Source organism: Scatophagus argus, chromosome 19 (genome assembly GCF_020382885.2).
Source record: "Scatophagus argus isolate fScaArg1 chromosome 19, fScaArg1.pri, whole genome shotgun sequence".
NCBI classification, from domain to species: domain Eukaryota; kingdom Metazoa; phylum Chordata; class Actinopteri; family Scatophagidae; genus Scatophagus; species Scatophagus argus.
Window position 1 is genome coordinate 6957607 of NC_058511.1, and position 17574 is coordinate 6975180.

Here is a 17574-nt window from a genome sequence, read left to right on the forward strand (position 1 = left end):
AGTGACAAGTGCATCCCATTATTCTGGATTCTAGTGTATCAATTTTATCAGTTGATCAATTTTTAATGAAGGATTTCTGGTAGGAAGCCGTTCTGAGAAATCTTGCTTATCCACAGTAACAGATGTTTCTGGAAGAGTTTGTTTCCAAATTGAATTCTGTGAGCATGGCCAGTGAAATTCCATTCAACATTGTTTTGTGGGTGGAGGTGGCTATCTGGCAACATAACCATCTGCCCAGCTGATATCATTAGCATGAACTGAGAAAAACACTTCTTTTGAAGCTGCAAGTCCAAAATACAGGAGATTCTGCAATCCTGCCAGGTATTCACATTGTGCCCATTTCAGCTTTTAATATTGAATTTCTTTATATTCAGTCTGCATACAACTTTTTCCATAGGATCTGATGCATGCACTGGTCATCATTTACTGGCAATGCACTATACCACTTCCATTGCATTCATTGTACTGTGTCTGAGCAACAGCACTTCCAGCTCAGGAGGCCACTTGAGTTCCTGCCTTAACCTTTTCCTCAGGGTTTTAGTTTGATGTTACTTGGTTTTATATATTGTCGGTTTTACACCTTTTAGTTCACTTAAAGTATTCATTTTGCATTGGTGGTCTCACTATACCCTAAACTTCCTTTGGGATCAATTAAGTATTTAATCACAAGGTCAGTTTAAAAAAAAAAAAAAAAAAAAAACAAAAACTGTATGGCAGCTCATGAAGGTGGTGTATGTCAAGGTTTCTTTAAGGGAACTAACCACAACTCTAGCCAGGATTACCAATGTGGCCAACTTACAACAGCTATCCCAAAGAGGAACAGGAGCTCCAGTTTCACTGCAGTTAACTATACAGCATGACCAATGCAGGTTGGGTGGGGGTGGGACAAACAAACAAGGAATTCTTCCAAGCTTGAAACAGGAAGGACAAGGAATTTTAAGAAAACTGTTTATTCAGAGGTTTCAGACTGTTTAACTGAAGAATTGGACCAGATGAGAGCTGCCTTTGGTGAGTGGAGTCTGAACTACTTTGGCCTAGAGACAAAATTATAGATCACCAACAGCACATATAATTATAGTTAATAGAAGATCAAGTCCATAGTTTAACATTTGGTTGCTTACCTCTTTTTATTCCTCCCTTTATAGCTTGATTTCTGGCGATACTCATGCCTGTAGGATGGACACACTGGCCTCTGCAGGCTGGGTCTGCCTGGCTGTTTGTGTCACAAATCACTGCATCACAGTGGACATAAATCTGGACAGAGAAGGATTTACTATGCAAGGTTACATGCACCAATGACCAACAGAAGCCTCATTTGGATGTCCAAGTCTTTTACCTCATCCTTCAGAACCTCTTTGTCTTTGGTGAAGGTGAACATCTTTACAGAGAAGCGTTTGACATGTGATGGAATTGCCACCCTGGTGTCACTTTGGACAGGATGGAACATCGTCACATAGCTGTCATCGAGGTTCTCACAGCTAGTGAAGGAATTAAAAAACACAGCCTTTAGACATAATGTGACTGGTGTATATCAAAATTCCATTGAACGGTGTATACAAATTAACCCCCCCCCCCCAGCCATTTCAGTGATGAAAGTAAAGCTGAATTTTGAGATTACTTGCAGTATTGTATTTTAAAAAAAACAAAAACAAAAAACAAAACTGCACTACCCATCCACAATGATGTCCCAGCTGGGCATAGATGTTCTGTCTTCATGAAGGGTTGCCCAACAGTTCTCTAAGATGAGTTCCAACTGTGGGTCAGCAGAATGCATCAGCTCCACCTCAAAGTACAGCGGCTGCCTCAGATATTGCACTACTGGATAATCTTCTGCTTGGTAGAAGACTTCATACAATGAATCTGCAAGAGACCCATTAAATGTGTGTTAATGCATTTTCTATGCAGCAGCAAGATAAGGGATGTCCATTTTGTAAAATGGAATCTCACCCTGAGCCAACTGCATTTGCACTACCAGCTGTCCTGAACCAATCTCTGCTGTGGGTTCAACACTTCGTGGTTTATAGCTGAAAGCAACAGTCTGAGTGTCATTGACCACATAGTAGCAGGAAATGGTTTGCCTACAAAAGAAATAAAACCACATTAGAATTGCAGCCAACTTCAAAACACTTAACAGATGGTACATCAGAATAGAAGTTCCAACAGTCTTCCTACCTGTAATCAGGATCAGTTGATTTATAAGCTGCTCCATCATTGTAATCTAGACCTATCTCATTTTCATATAGCATGTAGTGGTCAAAGAACTAAAAAAAAAAAAAAATAAATAAATAATAAAAAAAGTTCATTATAACATTTAAACAAAGGCACTTTACTTTCTAGAAAGAAGGCGACTTTGAGATTACCGTTCTAGTGGTCCCACAGGAATCAACACTAAAAGAGAAGTATGCAAAGCGTTCGTCACTGAACACTGGTTTGCAGGACTTGTCCTTCAACGTCAGCAAATTTGGGATGAGATTTGGCACCGATTCCACCTTTACAGCCAAAGCAGTCATTGTTCCATTGGAATAGCACTCTGAAGGTTGAAGATGCAATGAATCAACAACATGTCCTAGAACCCATGCAGCAGGAATTTTAGGTTTTACATCTTACTAGTTGTCATCAAGGGGAAGCTGCAAGCCAGGTAGAGATCAGCCACCACCCAGTTGTTGATGGGGTCAGACAAAATCAGGTCAAGTCTGGCTCTGACCGAATCTGAGGTAATAAGCTGTAAAACAAAATTAAGTTATCCATTGCAGGTACTTTATGGTTTGCAGTTTCTTAACATACCTCAAAGGCCGAGTCCATGGCATTGTATGGCACCGTGAGGCTGAAGTGTGTACTGTTTTCTTGGAAATTGTAGCCCTCAGCCAGCTCAGGTGTCAGCTCTCGAAGTCCAACTGTGATCTTGAAATTGATGCTGGGACTCCCGTATTTCACATCAATGTAAAACCAGTTCTCATCACAGGTGCCAGTGATCTTGGGTGGCACTAAAAGCAGGATAATGCATTAACCATTTGGCTGCATAGCTTTTTCTGTAAATGAAGTAGCTGTGGGTGGTTTTCATTTCATGTTACATGAAGGTATTGTCAACAGCAAAGCATTGAATCAAGATGGTCTCACCACCATCCTGCAGGAACGCTTGCAATTCCACTGGGTGGGCGAATGGAGTCTCCTCAGGCAGGATGATAAACCCAAAGATCAGATGGAGGAAGTAGGCTGTAACCAAATGTTCAAAATTCTGCAGATATAAAAAGTTCAATCATACCAGTGAAAACACTTCAGCTGATATGGAGTGACATTATGCATACATAATCAGTTCACATACATGTTGTGTCAGGACAACGTCAGCATCAAAAGGCACTTGCAGAGAGAAGCTCTTGGTTCCACTGGGGAGCCTTTGCTCCTGGACAGTGAAGCCTCTGGCACTGCACTCCTCAACAGTGAGAACCTCAGTGGAGAAGGTGATGTTCTTTAACTCCACATCATGAAGGAAGGTCCCCAGGTGAACACTGAACACCCGGTCCTCTGAGACGGTATCTGAGAGACAGTGGCAGGTTTACAGCTTTTCCACAAAGCTGAATTTCCTACAGTTTAAAAAAAAAAAAAAAATAAAAATCAGAAAGTGGATCTTACCGTCTTGGATGTGGGGAGGTCGAGGCATCAGAGGGGTAGTAATGGGAAACAAAATCTTGTATCTGGTGTTCTCTTGGGTGTTATCTGCCCTCCACAGTACCTCAAGCATGGGCTCCACAGTGTACGTGATGTGGTACTGATAATCTGGGGCATGGCTCTGCAATTATTCATGGCATTTTAATAAAACATGCAAATGGACCAGTGACCAGAGTCTTGCATATGAAATCTAGAGACTTTCCAACCTTGTAGTAACCATCAGGCGAGCCAACTGGGATCTCGAGGACGATGTGAAAGTCTGTGGTAGCTAGTGTGTACCCCTGTGTGGCCATCTGTGATTTATCTAGCCTCTGCCCATTGATGCCCATGTGCATTTCTGCGATTTTAAAGCTGTCATCTAGCAGAGGTGTCACACGACGAGGTACATGCCAAGAGATTACATCCTCAGTGAAGAGGACACCACCTGTTGGTGAAAAAGCAGCTGTTGACTTAACTGAAACAACTTACCGTAATAGTTGTATTTCTTGTGCAAGCCATAGATTTAAGATTCACCTGTGGGACAAGCAGCTGCCAAGTTCACCACACTCAGACCTTGTGGTGCCTTGTAGTAAACACTCACCCTGAAGACTTCCATGGGGACTCCAGCCACCTAGAAGAGGACTTAATGTCATTTACAAGGAAGAAAAGACAAACACTTGAGAATGGGTGCTTGATGCTTACATCCTCCGAATAGGTCTCTGCTGTATTGTACGGGCTTCGCATAACCAGACGATTTGACGTAGACATGGCACCATAGCCAGCTTGTTCAGCCTCCCTCAGCACCATGGACACTGGTTCTGGAGTGTAAAACGTCAACTTCCAGATACCATGTGCTGCACCAGACACCTAAAGGGAAGGGGAGGAAAGAAACTTGACCCTTGTCATTTCTTCTATTGAAGGGCAGGCCAAATGTTGCAGGCTGACATAAGGTCAACTGTAGTAATAATGAAAATTAACATACATCAGGAGTGACATTCTTTGAGCTGTCTTCCCAAGACTGCCCCTTAGCTTCAGCTTGTGCATCAGGTAAAGCCATATAGTTTGACACCTAAAACACAAGAAAATACTGGTTATATTTTCATGACCACACAAACACTAGATGGCAGAACAAATGTAAAGTGACCTACTTCCATGTAGTTCCTGTCGCACAGAATCTCTCGAGAGGCCCACCGAGTATAGCTGCATGTCTGCATCACATTGTGACTAACTATATCTGATGGTCTCTGGCTGTACATTTTGAGTCTCAGGCCAATATTAAATGTTGTATCCTCCTACAAGCGAATGCACAAAAAGAAATTCATGATGGTTCATGAACCATACCAAGTGCTTTATCAGTGGAAAAAGCAAAATAAAATAAAATAAATAATTTCAATTTAGCGTACTTTGTTGTCCACATAGCAGGCCATCAGGGACGTGTAGATTCGGGTGTTACCCCACGGGTCAGACTCCATGCTGTATCCACACTGAGCAGCCAAGCTGGGTGTCAACACAATGTGCTGGCTGCCATCTGGGGACAGAGGGAAAAAGGACATACATGACTTGGATAATTTCTGCTAGTAATAACCCAAAGCTGCTCATCATTAGCAGACTTTGTACTCACTGATGGCTTCCACCTCGAGTTGGTTCCCCAATGCTAAAGCCTTGTCCAGCGACAGCCTCATTTGATTACCCACACAGTCCGACCTTAAACCACTGCCTGTTTAAAGGAAAGGCTTATGAGAAAGTAGACTGTGGTATGAAAGTGATTTCAAGTCAACAGTGGCTTACTTGATGGCGAATTGAGCTTCATATTTGGCCTTGCTTGACCCAAGATGATTACTGCAGCCATTAAGTTCCATAACAAACTTCAACAAAAAACACAATTTAGAAACATTAACACAGGCAGCTAGCACATACTAAGAAAAAAAAGAACTTACATGTTCTCAAACCCCTGCATGTTGCAGTGTGAGTGCAGCCAAACAAGAAAAAAAATCTAATCACTATCAGAACTCGGCACTGAAACCCCAACAAGCCCCAGCCAACAATCCAACTCTGAAGTGAAAGGGCTGACTGCCTTACTCAGGTATCACCAGCTGTTTTATGTTTCAGTTAATCACAATGCACAGGTGCAGCACATGAGTGACTCCGCACCCACCTCAGACACAGTTTCTGTATGGAAAGACTGAAATGTTATGCACAAAATAATAAATACACATTAGTCAGTTGAGTAATAAAAATAATTTATTCACTGATTACAAACATATACAACTTTGCTTGAAATTAGAAATGTTTTTTCAAAGTAATCCATACTAAAAAACAACTCTAAGTACCTTTCCTTTATCCATTTATCACCTTAAAACTGAGCTTCAGTTTAAGATGCATTCACAGCTGAGAGCTTCCTTATAATTTAAGTATTTAAATACTTAACTTATTTATAATCACAAACTTCATCCCACTGGCTTCATTAATGATTGTAAAAGCCAAGCTCATCGTTTTCTCTGGTGCACCTGGGTCAATCAGTCCACCCAGGCCACTGACAGACTAATGTACTTTAATTTTATAAGGCTGTTACAATTTTTGAGTCAGTAAAGAAAATGAATTGTTATTGCTCTGCTCAACAAAAAATACAGATAAGTGTCATGCCAGACCCAGTGTGATTTTTCAGCGACAGCATTACTTGTGCAGACTGTTTTAATGATATTTGTATTTCATTTTAGATTCATCTTCATGTTGACATCTTTAGAAAACAAAACTGTTCATCTTTAGACTAAATAATGACATCTTAATTTGTTACACAAAGGCTTCATAGAAATTAAGGTGAACTGCCAACACATGACAGAAAGCACGTTTTCTTTAATCCCCAATTTTTAGGATGTATAAAACATATACTCTGTACTGTATGAGCTCGTCAGTATCCCCTGTTTATCTTGTGCTGCTGGTCCTGAATTGTCTGTTGCAGACTCAATTTGGCATCTTCAAAGTCTGGATTGAGTTTTAATGCTTGCTGGAAGTCACTCTTGGCATCATCAAAAAATCCTGTAAGATAATAATAATAAAAAAATGTTTTAGTTCACGATTTTTAATGTGTTGCCAAACAAACATCGTTATTAGAGTCAGCACTTGGGTTTTCTGAGCAGCATGAGTACAAGCGAAGCCACAGCTCCATCTAGTGTCTTGAGAATGACCTACTTGTATACAGAAGCATCCAGCCTAATCAATGATTGATTAAATCAATATTAAAAGACAGCGGTTAAACTGTGTGGGCAGCTACACAGGCTAAGAAACTGAAACCAAAAAAAGAAATATTGTGCAAAAAGGACCAACAGGAGGCTTGTGAAAAAAGGCACATTTGTTAAGGAAGCTTGGCTCTTTTAATGCTCATAACACGCTCATGTTTTAATTTCACAAAACAAACACTGAGCCAATGTTTTTTCACTGGCTGACTGACCAGTCTCATTGTCCAGGGTGTCACAGGGAAGATTACGGACGACTGTCTGGTGTGTTTGATAGAAAACTTCTATAGAAACCTCTACACATCTTACATCTGAAGACATTAGGCGCTTTCAGGCTTGAAGGTGACAGACAGCTGTTTACAGAGTCTTTCTACAGTACTTTTGACAAAACAGTGTCCTTACCCAGTCTATAGTGAACGAGCCCTCTGTTGTAGAAAGGTATTTCAAACTGGCTATCAGCCTGTATTGCCGAAGTGTAGTCATCAACTGCTTCATGAAAATCCACCCGGAGATACTTTATTTGTCCGCGGTTGTTATAAGCAGTGGCTAAATTACTAGCCACACAACCCCTGTGGAAATATGACACTTTTATAGATCTATGGTATAACAATTAAAAGGCATCGAAGAGAGCTACATTAGCGTAGTTAGCCAAAAACCCGACAATGAATTCGACGGGTAACACAATATGGCGTAACACTAGTTTGCTTCTACATAAAATACGAACACTACCTGGACTGTAAGCAGGAGGAGATGAAGTTTGTGTACAGTTCCTCCGCTTGTTTGAAATTCTGCCGTTTAAACTCTGAGTGAGCATGTTGAAGTTCTTGAGAATTATCTTCCTCCATGGGTGCAATTCTGTGAAGGTTTGTTTGTGCTGTTCTTCAACTGCGCATGTGAGGTCACTCAAGAGAACGTCCAATCGCGTGTTACTGCGGCTCGAGTGGGCGGGGCTTCCTGTCACTACACTAAAATGAATACACGTAGAGGACATAATAATAAGACAAGATAATCCTTTATTAGTCCCATATAATAATCATATAATAATGAATATAATAATAAATATTAAGAAATTACACATTTTTTAGTTGCATGTCATATAACATCACTTTCACACACGTAATATGACGTTCTGTTTCATTATATGAAGTCTTCTACCAACTGAATCTACTTATCATTAACTCCTACTTCCTCTGTATTATGTGTAATCTACTATACTTCTATGCTTAACATTTGTAAAATAGCAAAACATAAAAGCCCCTTTCTCTGCAGAGGCATATAATGAGGTATTTCTCTCTGCATGTTTCTCATCAAATAATAACTTGCACCTTATGCTCTCAGTAATTATTTGCAAACTTAAACTTTAATTTATTTTATTTATATTTTTTACATACACCGAAATTTTTCTCTGCATTTAACCCATTACTGATTGAACACACACATGCAACATGCGGTGAAACACACAAGAGCAGTGGGCTGCCATTGTCAGGTCACCCGGGGAGCAATTTGTACCTGCCATTTTCATCTCTATGTGTATATACTGTGTAATGTGCTTGGAATCCAGACTACACTAAACAATAGGTGTATAAATAAATCTGAGGTTTAAAACCAAAGTTTCTTTTGTAACAGCAGGTGGCAGACTTGACTCTCATTAAAAAAGAAGATCTTGATCTAATTAAAAGAAGGCATCATCAAGGCAAGGACTACAGGTGTGAGAAATACAAGTTCAAGGCATAACATTTTAAAGGTAAAATCCAGGCAGTAGCTTAATATGAGGAATTATATTATTCTAATAATAATCAAAATGTTTTTCATCTTTATGCAACCATGACAGACTCAGACCTGTTATCTGCCATAATAAAGACACAGCAAGAAGGTAACCCATAAGCAAACTAGTGAGAAATTCTCAGACGAACTCCCAGGTGAAGAAGTCAGCTGTCTTGGTGAAAAATGACACCTTAAGGAAGTAGAGGTCACTAGCCAGGCATGCTCTTCCCTTTTTCAGCCCATTTATCTCCAGACTGTGGATGAGTTGAAACAGATCAAATGGAGAACATGACCCAGCGGAAGAAGATGTAGGCCACTGGCTGTTGACACTGGAGAGAAAATGACAATAACATACAACCTTTGGATAGCTATAGGTCATTACATCGCATTATTGAAGGAGTTTCCTCATCCCAAAACATTCAGAAAGTCACAAACTACATAAAATATGAGGAAGTACACCAAATAACAAGACTCAAGTTCTTTTTCATGCATTTAAATGTGACAAAATGACCTGGTCGCACTTTATTAGTCCTTAGAGATCAGAATTGTTCATTTGAGGCCACTTTAAATCTCCTTATAGCTATGGAAAGTCTCAAAAGGTTTATGTTGGCAAGGGCAACCTGTGCACCTGAGGCAAAGTTTGTTATGTTCAGCAGCTCCGGGAACTGGCACTTCTTCTTGTGCCCTAAATGTTGCTGTTTGCTGAGAGAGTTAACACAGAGTATCAAAGTCCACTTTGGGCTGAGACAAACATCCATCACACATGTTCATCCAGAAGCACATCACACTTTACACTGCAGTTCACCTCTCACTGCTGTCAAAAGCAGAGATTTTTTTTCAGTTTGATTCATACAGACACATGTAAGACTAATCGTAATATCGTAAGTGTTCAGTCATTAGTATCAGGGGTCTAGTTCTTACAGTTATTTTTCCATGGAGCACATTGTTAGGGACTGTTGGAATGAAACAAAAGCTAAGTGGCTGCTGACCTGAGCTTCATATTTACCGTACAGTCATGAGAGAGCATCATCCTTCTCAATGAACTCTCTGCAAGATATTGCACATTAATTCAACATTAAAGTCACAAATCCACTGGTATTCTTCTTATTTTAAAACACATAGTTCTCAGTCCTCAGTCCATTTCTCAGCTTTGAATGCCTCTAGACATTTGTGAGAAAGTGATGACAATGTTCATCATATACAAACATTTGAAAATGTCCTTTACGACCCTTATGAAGACACAGTAATCAATGAAAAAGTGCACGGTTAAACTGTTTTGAAATGCTGTTGAAGTTTTACTTCTTAAAGCATTCAAACTTCATGTGTGTTTTCCACTTCTCGGAGGTGTGTGAGTCTCATTCATCTTCTTGAAACACCGAAACACTGGTGGCCTCACCTCTCCGACCGACTGTGTGTGTGTGTGGTAACCATGAAAGCCTCTGGAATAGCAAACAAACATAAAACAGCTGTCTGCAAAAAGGAAGGAGGGAGAGGATCCAAACCAGACTAGAGGCAAACGTTGTCGTGTTGACCCTCTTCTTCACACAGACAGAGCAGACAGAGATGCTCTGTTGTCAGTGCTGTTTCAGGCAAACACAGCAAGTCATTCCAGAGGCAACATGATGACCCCTGTAATGTTTTTCTCGTAATGCTGAAGGACTAAAAAAGACACAGTGGTGATAAGAGAGTGCAAAAACAGATGGTGGTTTTAGAGAAGGTGTTCAGATAATTACCCTGCAAATTAATTTATTAACTCAGTCAAATTCACTGATCTGCTCGGTTGCTCCATCTTTACTTTGCATGCTTAGTGAATGAATGAGTGTAACTAAGTAAGAAGGGCTGAGTGTTAGGAAGTGATCATTCCTTGACCTCAAATATCAGCTCAGTTTCACTGCCAAAGTGAATTATAGCACATTGTTAATAGAAATGTCAGAGCTCATCCATCATGTTTGCCCTTCTGTGTTGACGCAGAAATACACGAATGCTATTGAAACTTACAGTTATACAACAGAGACTGATATAATGCCTCTTTTGTATTAACAGACACAATACAATATGGACCAAAACTTAATCTTCGTGGGTCACAGTCAGCTGTGTCACGAGGTTTCATCAAGATTCAGGGTGGGCTTTATCAAAATAATATTACTTTAATGAAGGGAGTTTGACTTGTTTGAATGATCAGAACTCATAAGCTAAAAATAGTATTTGCTTCCTTAAAGGAAATGCATGATTACAAAGCTTTTGAAGTTAATACAATCACAAGACATAAGACAAAGTGTTTCAAGCTACAATTCCAAAGATTTTCATGAAACTAAACCCTATTTTTTATGGCCTTTCAATGTATTTACATCTTGGCATCACCTCTATACTGTAGTTCTCACTGTTAGTAGTGGGTTATTTTGCAATAAATTCACTGGACGCAGCACATGCCACCATTACTGTTCTTCGTTTATTGTATTATTATTATAAGCATGTTAGTGTGATTACACACATAATAACGTCAGTATTATCCCGCAGTTATTAATTTAAGAAAAGTTAAGGAAAAGACAAATGTATGCACAACTCAATTTGTAATTATTCTTATATCCAATTTGTCTGCTTGGTTACATTTATAAAAATTATATGTCATCTAATAACATTCACAGAATCAGAAGATTAGCATTTATTATCCATAACACATAATAAAATATGTAACAGTAAAACTGTTGCTGGTTAAACTACTGTAACAGAGATACAATAAAGATAATATGCAAAATATCTTACTTAAACATTTTACTGGTTGAATACTTCAGAGCATACAGTAATTTCCTGTTAAAATATGTTACTATGTAAATCCAATTTGACAAAACTACTATATACAATAAGCAACTTTGTACAAACATGAAACAAAACAAACATACAGTACATGGGAAACAATGAAAATAATACTTATTTTCTTAGGTTATTAGACATCACACTGTGTTTGGTCAGGTGATCAGAGAAAATAGAGTAAGTAGCCTTTACAGCAGTTTAAAAGCATTGCATTTAATGTAAATCCAAGATCAAATGTAGATATGGTTATTCAGTGATCCATAACAGTCCAAAACTTGAGGCATAATGGTTTTTGAATCACAGCTTCTCTCGATGTGTGGTTGAAATAGTTGTGGGAGGGGTGATGACAGGAAGCACATGTCCAAACCAGCTAGCTGTCTCTGCAGAAAGTAAATAAACAAAAGGTCAAACTGTGGTGGGTGGGATTTTTTTTTCCTTGCTACAAATCACCCTAGAAAAAAGAGCTGTCAATACCTGCCACTGTGTCCAGCTTTAAGCACGGCCCACCATGTTCTCCAGACGCTCTATTCTCCCAGACACATCAGCTAGTGAAAAACAGTCAAGGAGTGTCTTTTACAGGCACATAACGTAAAAAGAAATAGTGGTCATATGGTTCTCTTAAATACACCACACACTGTTAAAGTACCAACACCAGCAGGTAGAAAAAAAGCAGCTTTCGCTTCAGTGAAATGTGCTACAGAGAATGTTTATAACAAAATGTCTTCCATCTGAAACAACAGGAAGGATATGCTTGGCTGTGAGCTGCTGGATGGCGGTCTGTGTTTGCTTCTGGAAAACCAGTCTAGCTTCACATTTACAGGGATCTTCCACCACCTCCACCTTCACCTCTTTGCCAGGAGAAAGCAAATTTCACATCAGTGTAACAGATCATGTAGAGAGAGTGAAAAAAGCACACAAAATACCCTTGCTACTTTTTCCATCAAGCCTACTGTTCAAGAACAAATAAAATATGACAGAATAGAAACACATTTAAAGATAAATACCTTTAAAAATACTCTATAATATTAATTTCTCTTTGCCATTAGGGTGTCTCAATTCTATAATATTACCCAATAATTGTCCAACAAATGCTACAGTAAGTGGTGAACTACAGGGTCAGGAATTATGCACCAGTTGGTTGCGATGTTGTGAAGGCCCACTTAGAAGCCAAACACAAACTGCACATTGCCTTTAAAGCTTTTACAGGCATACTTTTAGCTCTTGAGCAGCATCAGTGTCGCAGCAAAAAGGCACATTTGCTGCAGGAATCCATACAAGTTGTTCTTACGTTTCAGTGAACACGTTTTCTTGTCCGCGTTCAAGATATAACCATTCCGGCACTTGCAGTAATAGGAGGCATTGCTGTTGACACATGTGTGTTCGCAGTCATGTCCCATGGCACAGGGGTCCAGACCTGGAATAAGCCGGGATTAAGGAAGGGCGCTGTCAAGATGGCAGCATGGATACAGATTCATGTGCTATAAGCAGGTAGCTCATGTTAGGTAAGGTAGTGCTCTGCAAATTGCAAAAAATCCACTAAACCATCCTCATGGTCATCAGAATCTCTTTCAAATGGATATATGTTGACAAAAGAAGTAAAATAAATTGTTGTTTTTACTGCTATAGCTATTTTGATTCAATTTATGATTGGAAAATAAAATTTGTATTTTATTAGTTTGTACTTGACCACATATGACTTGCGGAGGAAAACATGGTCCATTCTTACACCTTCACCACGTCTCAGCCAAGGTCATTTGAGAACTGCTTAGGTTCACTGTGTGTTGGACAACACAGCTAAAATCACAGAACCCTGAAGTACAACAGTGATCAGAGTTACATGGACAAACACAAACATCAGATAGTAACATGGAAACAACAAAAAAACAAAAAAAACAAGTTTACAGCAGAACCTCACCTGTCTAAATCTTTGAAGTTCTTGTTCCTGAATATTTTTGGTTGCTTGGTTGTTTTTTCTGCAGGTTGTTTTACGACAATAACAATAAAGTCTTTGCTCATGTACATATTTAGGTGCATTAGACTGGTTTAGAAAAGTGAGGTTCTACTGTACATTTAAATAATTTCACATAAAAAAGGGACACATTCAAAGCAATCACCATAATGATGTTTTGTTTGCAAAATAAATAACTAATGATCATATCATCATATACATTTTTTGCTTTAAAAAATAAGAAGATGAAAGTTTAGGGCTGTACGGCCCCAAGACTTTACATTGGTTTAACATGGCTACTGCAAGCAGGTTCTAGTGCCGACATCTGCAGTCCATGTGGGGGTTGGGAGCATCTGATGTTTTTCTTCAAGATTTCAGCATTTATAATTTATCACAATCTCTATCTATCCACAATCTGCAACAAAACCCCCTGTAGACTGTAGGTGCCCCTCACCTAGGAACTAGAACCAAGGTTAATGGTGAGGAAAAAGATCTCACAGATCTCTTTGTCCTACCACACAAGGTCTCCCTGAACTTGGATGTGAGCTTCTCAATAACACCGTAGGTCTCCACATAAAAGACGTGGTCCTCCAGAGGAATGCTGGCCATCTGCTGCAGGGAGCGCATGTCGGCGCGGTCCACCCCAACAGCGTAGATCTCGATGCCTGAGGCCCGAGCTGCAGCGGACACTTCCTCCACCTGGTCTTGAGGTCTCCCGTCTGTCACAATTATGGCCACTTTGGAGATGTTTCTGGAGCGAGGCCGGGCTCCAGACTGCTCAGTGAAGGCTTCGTTCACTGCTGTCTTGATGGCAAGGCCAGTCATGGTGCCGGCTGCCAAAGGCTCGATGCGGGAGATGGCTTTTTTCATGTCAGGCTTGTTGAAATGGTCTTTGAGAAGGAATTCGATTTTGACCGTGCTGGCATAGTTGACCACAGCCACCCTGGTGGCATCTGTGCCGACGTCCAATGTGTCAACCATGTCAGCCAGGAATATTTTCACCTTCTCAAACTCACCAGGACGCACACTGCGAGAGCTGTCAATGATGAAGACCAGGTCCAGGGGACGGCTCCTGCACTGAGAGTCTGTCTCTGGTGATCAACCAAACCATGGCAGGATTAAGTCCATTTAATACTAAAAACGCTGTTCATTACTCAGAGAAACAGTCAAGCTGGTTGGTTAAACTGCCATAGGACGAATGATACAGTTAACAATCAAGAACAAAACACAGGACATTTTGGGATGCACAATACACGTTCCAGTTAAAACCAAACGGAACTGTTGTGCATCGCTGCAGTGGTAAAAGGTTGGGATTTGGGTGAAATGATACAGTATGCGATAATTCATACCGTGTCATTTCAGTGTTCCAACAGTGCATCAGAAACATATCCTTTTATCTAATTCCATTGAGTGAAAAGGATGCTTCATGCCCACACATAAAAAGTGACACAATACCTAACGAGACAGGTGTTAGGAGCCCTGCCTGTCCAATCACATTCAGCTACACAAAAAGACATTTCATTAAAGTTTAGCTTCACATCCCCAGTTTTATTCCATTTAGACTTAATCTTATTTAGTCTTTGGTCTTATTTTAAACTTGCAATGTAAATTTCAAGTGGCGTTTTTTTTAGGTTTTTGTCATCAGACATCTTAATCGCTGTGCACAGCTCCCATTCCTTTATAAATTCAAATAGGATGAATATTGAAATGCTAATTCACTCCATTACCAAGGTTGCTAATTTTGTCTCCTACCTCTGAAATATATCACTATATTGGTCACTATATGGTCACTTGGCAAATAAAGCTGATTCTGATTTTCATAAATACACTTATTCACTTCCTTGCAAAGATCCACTCATCTTGCACTGATCTACTGTTCTGTCTACACAGTAAATATGAAGTTAAAACCAGCAAACAGTTAACTTAGCTTAGCACAAATACAGGAGGTATTAATGAGTGATCTTTAGAAGTGCCGGTAGGTGGTCTAAGTCTTGCTGACCTCTGGACAAAGCCAGGCTAGCAGTTTAGCTAACAGAGATAGATTCTCAGTCATCCAGGTCATCTTGCGCAGAAGAGCTCTTCTACCTAAGCTAACAGTCTGCAGCTTTACATTTAACAAATATGTAAGTGATACTGATCTTCTAACCTCACTCTCAGCAAGAGTAGGAGTCTTTCACAAAATGTCAATTTACTCCTTTAAATGAAACAACATCTGCTTTAAGTGGATATTTCTGCATATTTCTAATGTGTCTCAAAGTGAAACAAGTAGGCCTGACCTGGAAAGCATTTAGGAGCATTGGTTGGGTTGGCAAGCAAACCTGACTGGTAATATTCTACCTGTCTCCACAGCACTGACGGTGGTGATGAAGCCGCTTTGGGTACTGACCGGTAGCGTCACAGGAGCGGTGGTCTCCACTGGCGCCACAGTGGTCACCACCACCGGCATCATGGTTGTCAGAGGTGCCATGGTAGTCGCTGGCAGAGTTGGCAGCACTGTTGGCTCTGATAGAGTTGGAAGTGTAGGGAGGTGTACCACAGGTATTGTTGGGTCTGCCTTTGTTGGGCACGGACCTTTCAATTTGTAAGGGAATAGGCCTTTGAGCCTTTGATGGGGATGGTGAGCGACTGGTGGAGACAGACCTTTGTATATGTGATGCATGTGTGGTGCCACTGGCCCTTTGAATCTGTGGTGATAGGGCGGCATGGGGACTGAGGGTCTGTGGTAAGTCACTGGAGGAGATAGAGGAATAGGTCGGTACACTACCGGTGGAGGGATCCTTGGTGGCTGGTAGTGGTAGTGATACCCTCCTCTATACGTGTAATCACTTCTGTGAACTACAGGGCCACCAGGAAGGAAAAGTGATAGAGAACATTAGTAAGCTGAAAGAAGGCAAACAAGAAAGTTGTGTAAGCTGACACTGTAAAGTACGTTGTAGTGAAATACACAACAACTTTCGCTTTCTTGGGACACAAACAAATTATTAGTTGAAGCATGAGTGGAAGTTCAGCCAATTGGGTTGTTTGCAGCAAGCTGGGATTATCCTGTGCAGTGCTTGTGAAACACCCAGCCAAGACTTTCAGATTTCATGCATGTTGTGTTTGAGAAAAGTGTCAATCCCGTTGGTTAGATTCAATTTTTGAAAGATGATAAAATATCTAGCCTAAAAAAGCAAAAACCTTGCTTAAATACCAGTACAACAATGCAAAAAATACTTCATTACTGTACAAGTTCTGCATTCACAACTTACTTTAGAAGTGAATGGAACCACCAATAGTTTGTGTACATGAACCTGTCAAATAAAATTTCTTAATGTAATGTAGGGACTTAAACATATTAAGCAACACACAGTCGTCTACCTCAACACTGTCCTTGAAGTTGGACACTTTAGTAAATGTAGCCAAACAGTTACTTTGCATCATTGGTGTTAAGACGCTGCAGTATTGCTACTTTTACTTAAGAAAAATACAGCCTACTTCTGTCACCGCTGCTATAAAGTCCCAGCTGAAAATGACTAGTATTGCAGGCACAATTTCAGTAAAACTTACTTGCTGGATTGAGGGTTCTGAAGGGTGGTCGGCCGTTGTTTCTGGTTTGTGCGTAGCTTTGTGCGGCTATGAGCTGCGGCTCCCCCGCACTGAGGGGTTGGTACGTGGCCAGGACCTCCGACAGCAGCAGCGAAGCGCAGCACAGCAGGCTCCAGAGTAAAGACTTCATCTTATCATGCAGCAGAGAGTCCACCGGTGGTCTGTCCGCTTCCTGCTCTCAGTCTCAGGGTCCTGCTCAGCTCAGCGGAGGTTTGACCGCCTCTACATATGAGGGGCTCCTCAGCCCAACACGTCAAACGGTCTGCCCAATCCCGAGGTGGGACATGACCTTCGGGCCACGGTAAAAGACGGTATGGAGGACGATATACAAAACGAGCCAACATGTCTTAAGAGATGCAACACTTTCCAAACATTTTGACCTGAAACCTAAAATGTCGCGAGAGTAATTCCAATTTATTTTCAATTTATTAGATTGACTTTTCAGGCAAATTTAAAAAGACTTTGTCTAAAAATTCTAAAAACACAAATGTTTAAATCTTCACCAGAATAAATGGACTTAAACATTCTAGAAAAGTTAAAACAAAAAGTTAACTTTTAGACACATGTCCCCTTCTTCACATTTAATAC

At 40.3% G+C, this 17574-nt stretch overlaps 3 protein-coding genes across 8 annotated transcripts; all 3 read right to left on the minus strand.

The window, feature by feature from the left end:
• Positions 1-934: 934 nt before the first annotated feature.
• On the minus strand, positions 935-5739 carry LOC124050741. Of its 2 annotated transcripts, XM_046373546.1 has the most exons (21): positions 5583-5739; positions 5434-5510; positions 5267-5362; positions 5049-5173; positions 4794-4937; positions 4628-4714; positions 4348-4512; positions 4180-4276; positions 3873-4090; positions 3631-3787; positions 3323-3534; positions 3118-3235; positions 2785-2984; positions 2608-2722; positions 2361-2530; positions 2173-2261; positions 1948-2078; positions 1671-1860; positions 1337-1478; positions 1122-1254; positions 935-1034 (listed from the first exon to the last, which is right to left on the minus strand). In XM_046373546.1, exons 1-21 carry the CDS (start codon positions 5600-5602, stop codon positions 937-939), a joined length of 2784 nt encoding a protein of 927 aa, XP_046229502.1. In that variant the 5' UTR covers positions 5603-5739; the 3' UTR covers positions 935-936. The 2 variants fall into 2 exon arrangements, with proteins under 2 accessions (XP_046229502.1, XP_046229503.1); XM_046373547.1 differs by lacking the exon at positions 5434-5510 and having other exon boundaries at positions 5267-5378; positions 5583-5726.
• A 133-nt stretch (positions 5740-5872) lies between these two features.
• Positions 5873-7779, minus strand: ttc32 (tetratricopeptide repeat domain 32). Its single transcript, XM_046373548.1, has 3 exons — positions 7608-7779; positions 7281-7447; positions 5873-6681 (listed from the first exon to the last, which is right to left on the minus strand). Exons 1-3 carry the CDS (start codon positions 7721-7723, stop codon positions 6554-6556), a joined length of 411 nt encoding a protein of 136 aa, XP_046229504.1. The 5' UTR covers positions 7724-7779; the 3' UTR covers positions 5873-6553.
• Positions 7780-11050: 3271 nt separating this feature from the next.
• Positions 11051-17544, minus strand: matn3a (matrilin 3a). Of its 5 annotated transcripts, XM_046373986.1 has the most exons (8): positions 16948-17081; positions 16650-16691; positions 15739-16236; positions 13917-14492; positions 12742-12867; positions 12203-12301; positions 11928-12001; positions 11051-11833 (listed from the first exon to the last, which is right to left on the minus strand). In XM_046373986.1, exons 3-7 carry the CDS (start codon positions 16103-16105, stop codon positions 11946-11948), a joined length of 1224 nt encoding a protein of 407 aa, XP_046229942.1. In that variant the 5' UTR covers positions 16106-16236; positions 16650-16691; positions 16948-17081; the 3' UTR covers positions 11051-11833; positions 11928-11945. The 5 variants fall into 5 exon arrangements, 4 of the variants coding, with proteins under 4 accessions (XP_046229942.1, XP_046229939.1, XP_046229941.1 ...); XM_046373983.1 differs by lacking the exon at positions 16650-16691 and having other exon boundaries at positions 16948-17533; XR_006841714.1 differs by lacking the exons at positions 11051-11833; positions 11928-12001; positions 16650-16691 and having other exon boundaries at positions 12280-12301; positions 12742-13263; positions 16948-17544.
• Between the last annotated feature and the right edge of the window lie 30 nt (positions 17545-17574).

Bases quoted from the DNA above. Each gene is read 5' to 3' on its own strand.
- LOC124050741 (XM_046373546.1), bottom strand. From the start codon at position 5,602: ATGCAGGGGTTTGAGAACAT. The intron at 2,531-2,607 runs GTAAGATGTAAA...TTCAACCTTCAG, and splicing joins CTTCCCCTTGATGACAACTA to AGTGCTATTCCAATGGAACA. The intron at 2,079-2,172 runs GTAGGAAGACTG...TTTCTTTTGTAG, and splicing joins TCAACTGATCCTGATTACAG to GCAAACCATTTCCTGCTACT.
- ttc32 (XM_046373548.1), bottom strand. From the start codon at position 7,723: ATGGAGGAAGATAATTCTCAAGAACTTCAACATGCTCACTCAGAGTTT. The intron at 7,448-7,607 runs GTAGTGTTCGTA...ATATTTCCACAG, and splicing joins TCCTCCTGCTTACAGTCCAG to GGGTTGTGTGGCTAGTAATT. The intron at 6,682-7,280 runs GTAAGGACACTG...ATTATCTTACAG, and splicing joins GCTCGTTCACTATAGACTGG to GATTTTTTGATGATGCCAAG.
- matn3a (XM_046373983.1), bottom strand. From the start codon at position 17,116: ATGAAGTCTTTACTCTGGAGCCTGCTGTGCTGCGCTTCGCTGCTGCTG. The intron at 16,237-16,947 runs GTAAGTTTTACT...GTGGCCCTGTAG, and splicing joins CAGAACCCTCAATCCAGCAA to TTCACAGAAGTGATTACACG. The intron at 14,493-15,738 runs GTAGAATATTAC...GTTGATCACCAG, and splicing joins CGTCAGTGCTGTGGAGACAG to AGACAGACTCTCAGTGCAGG.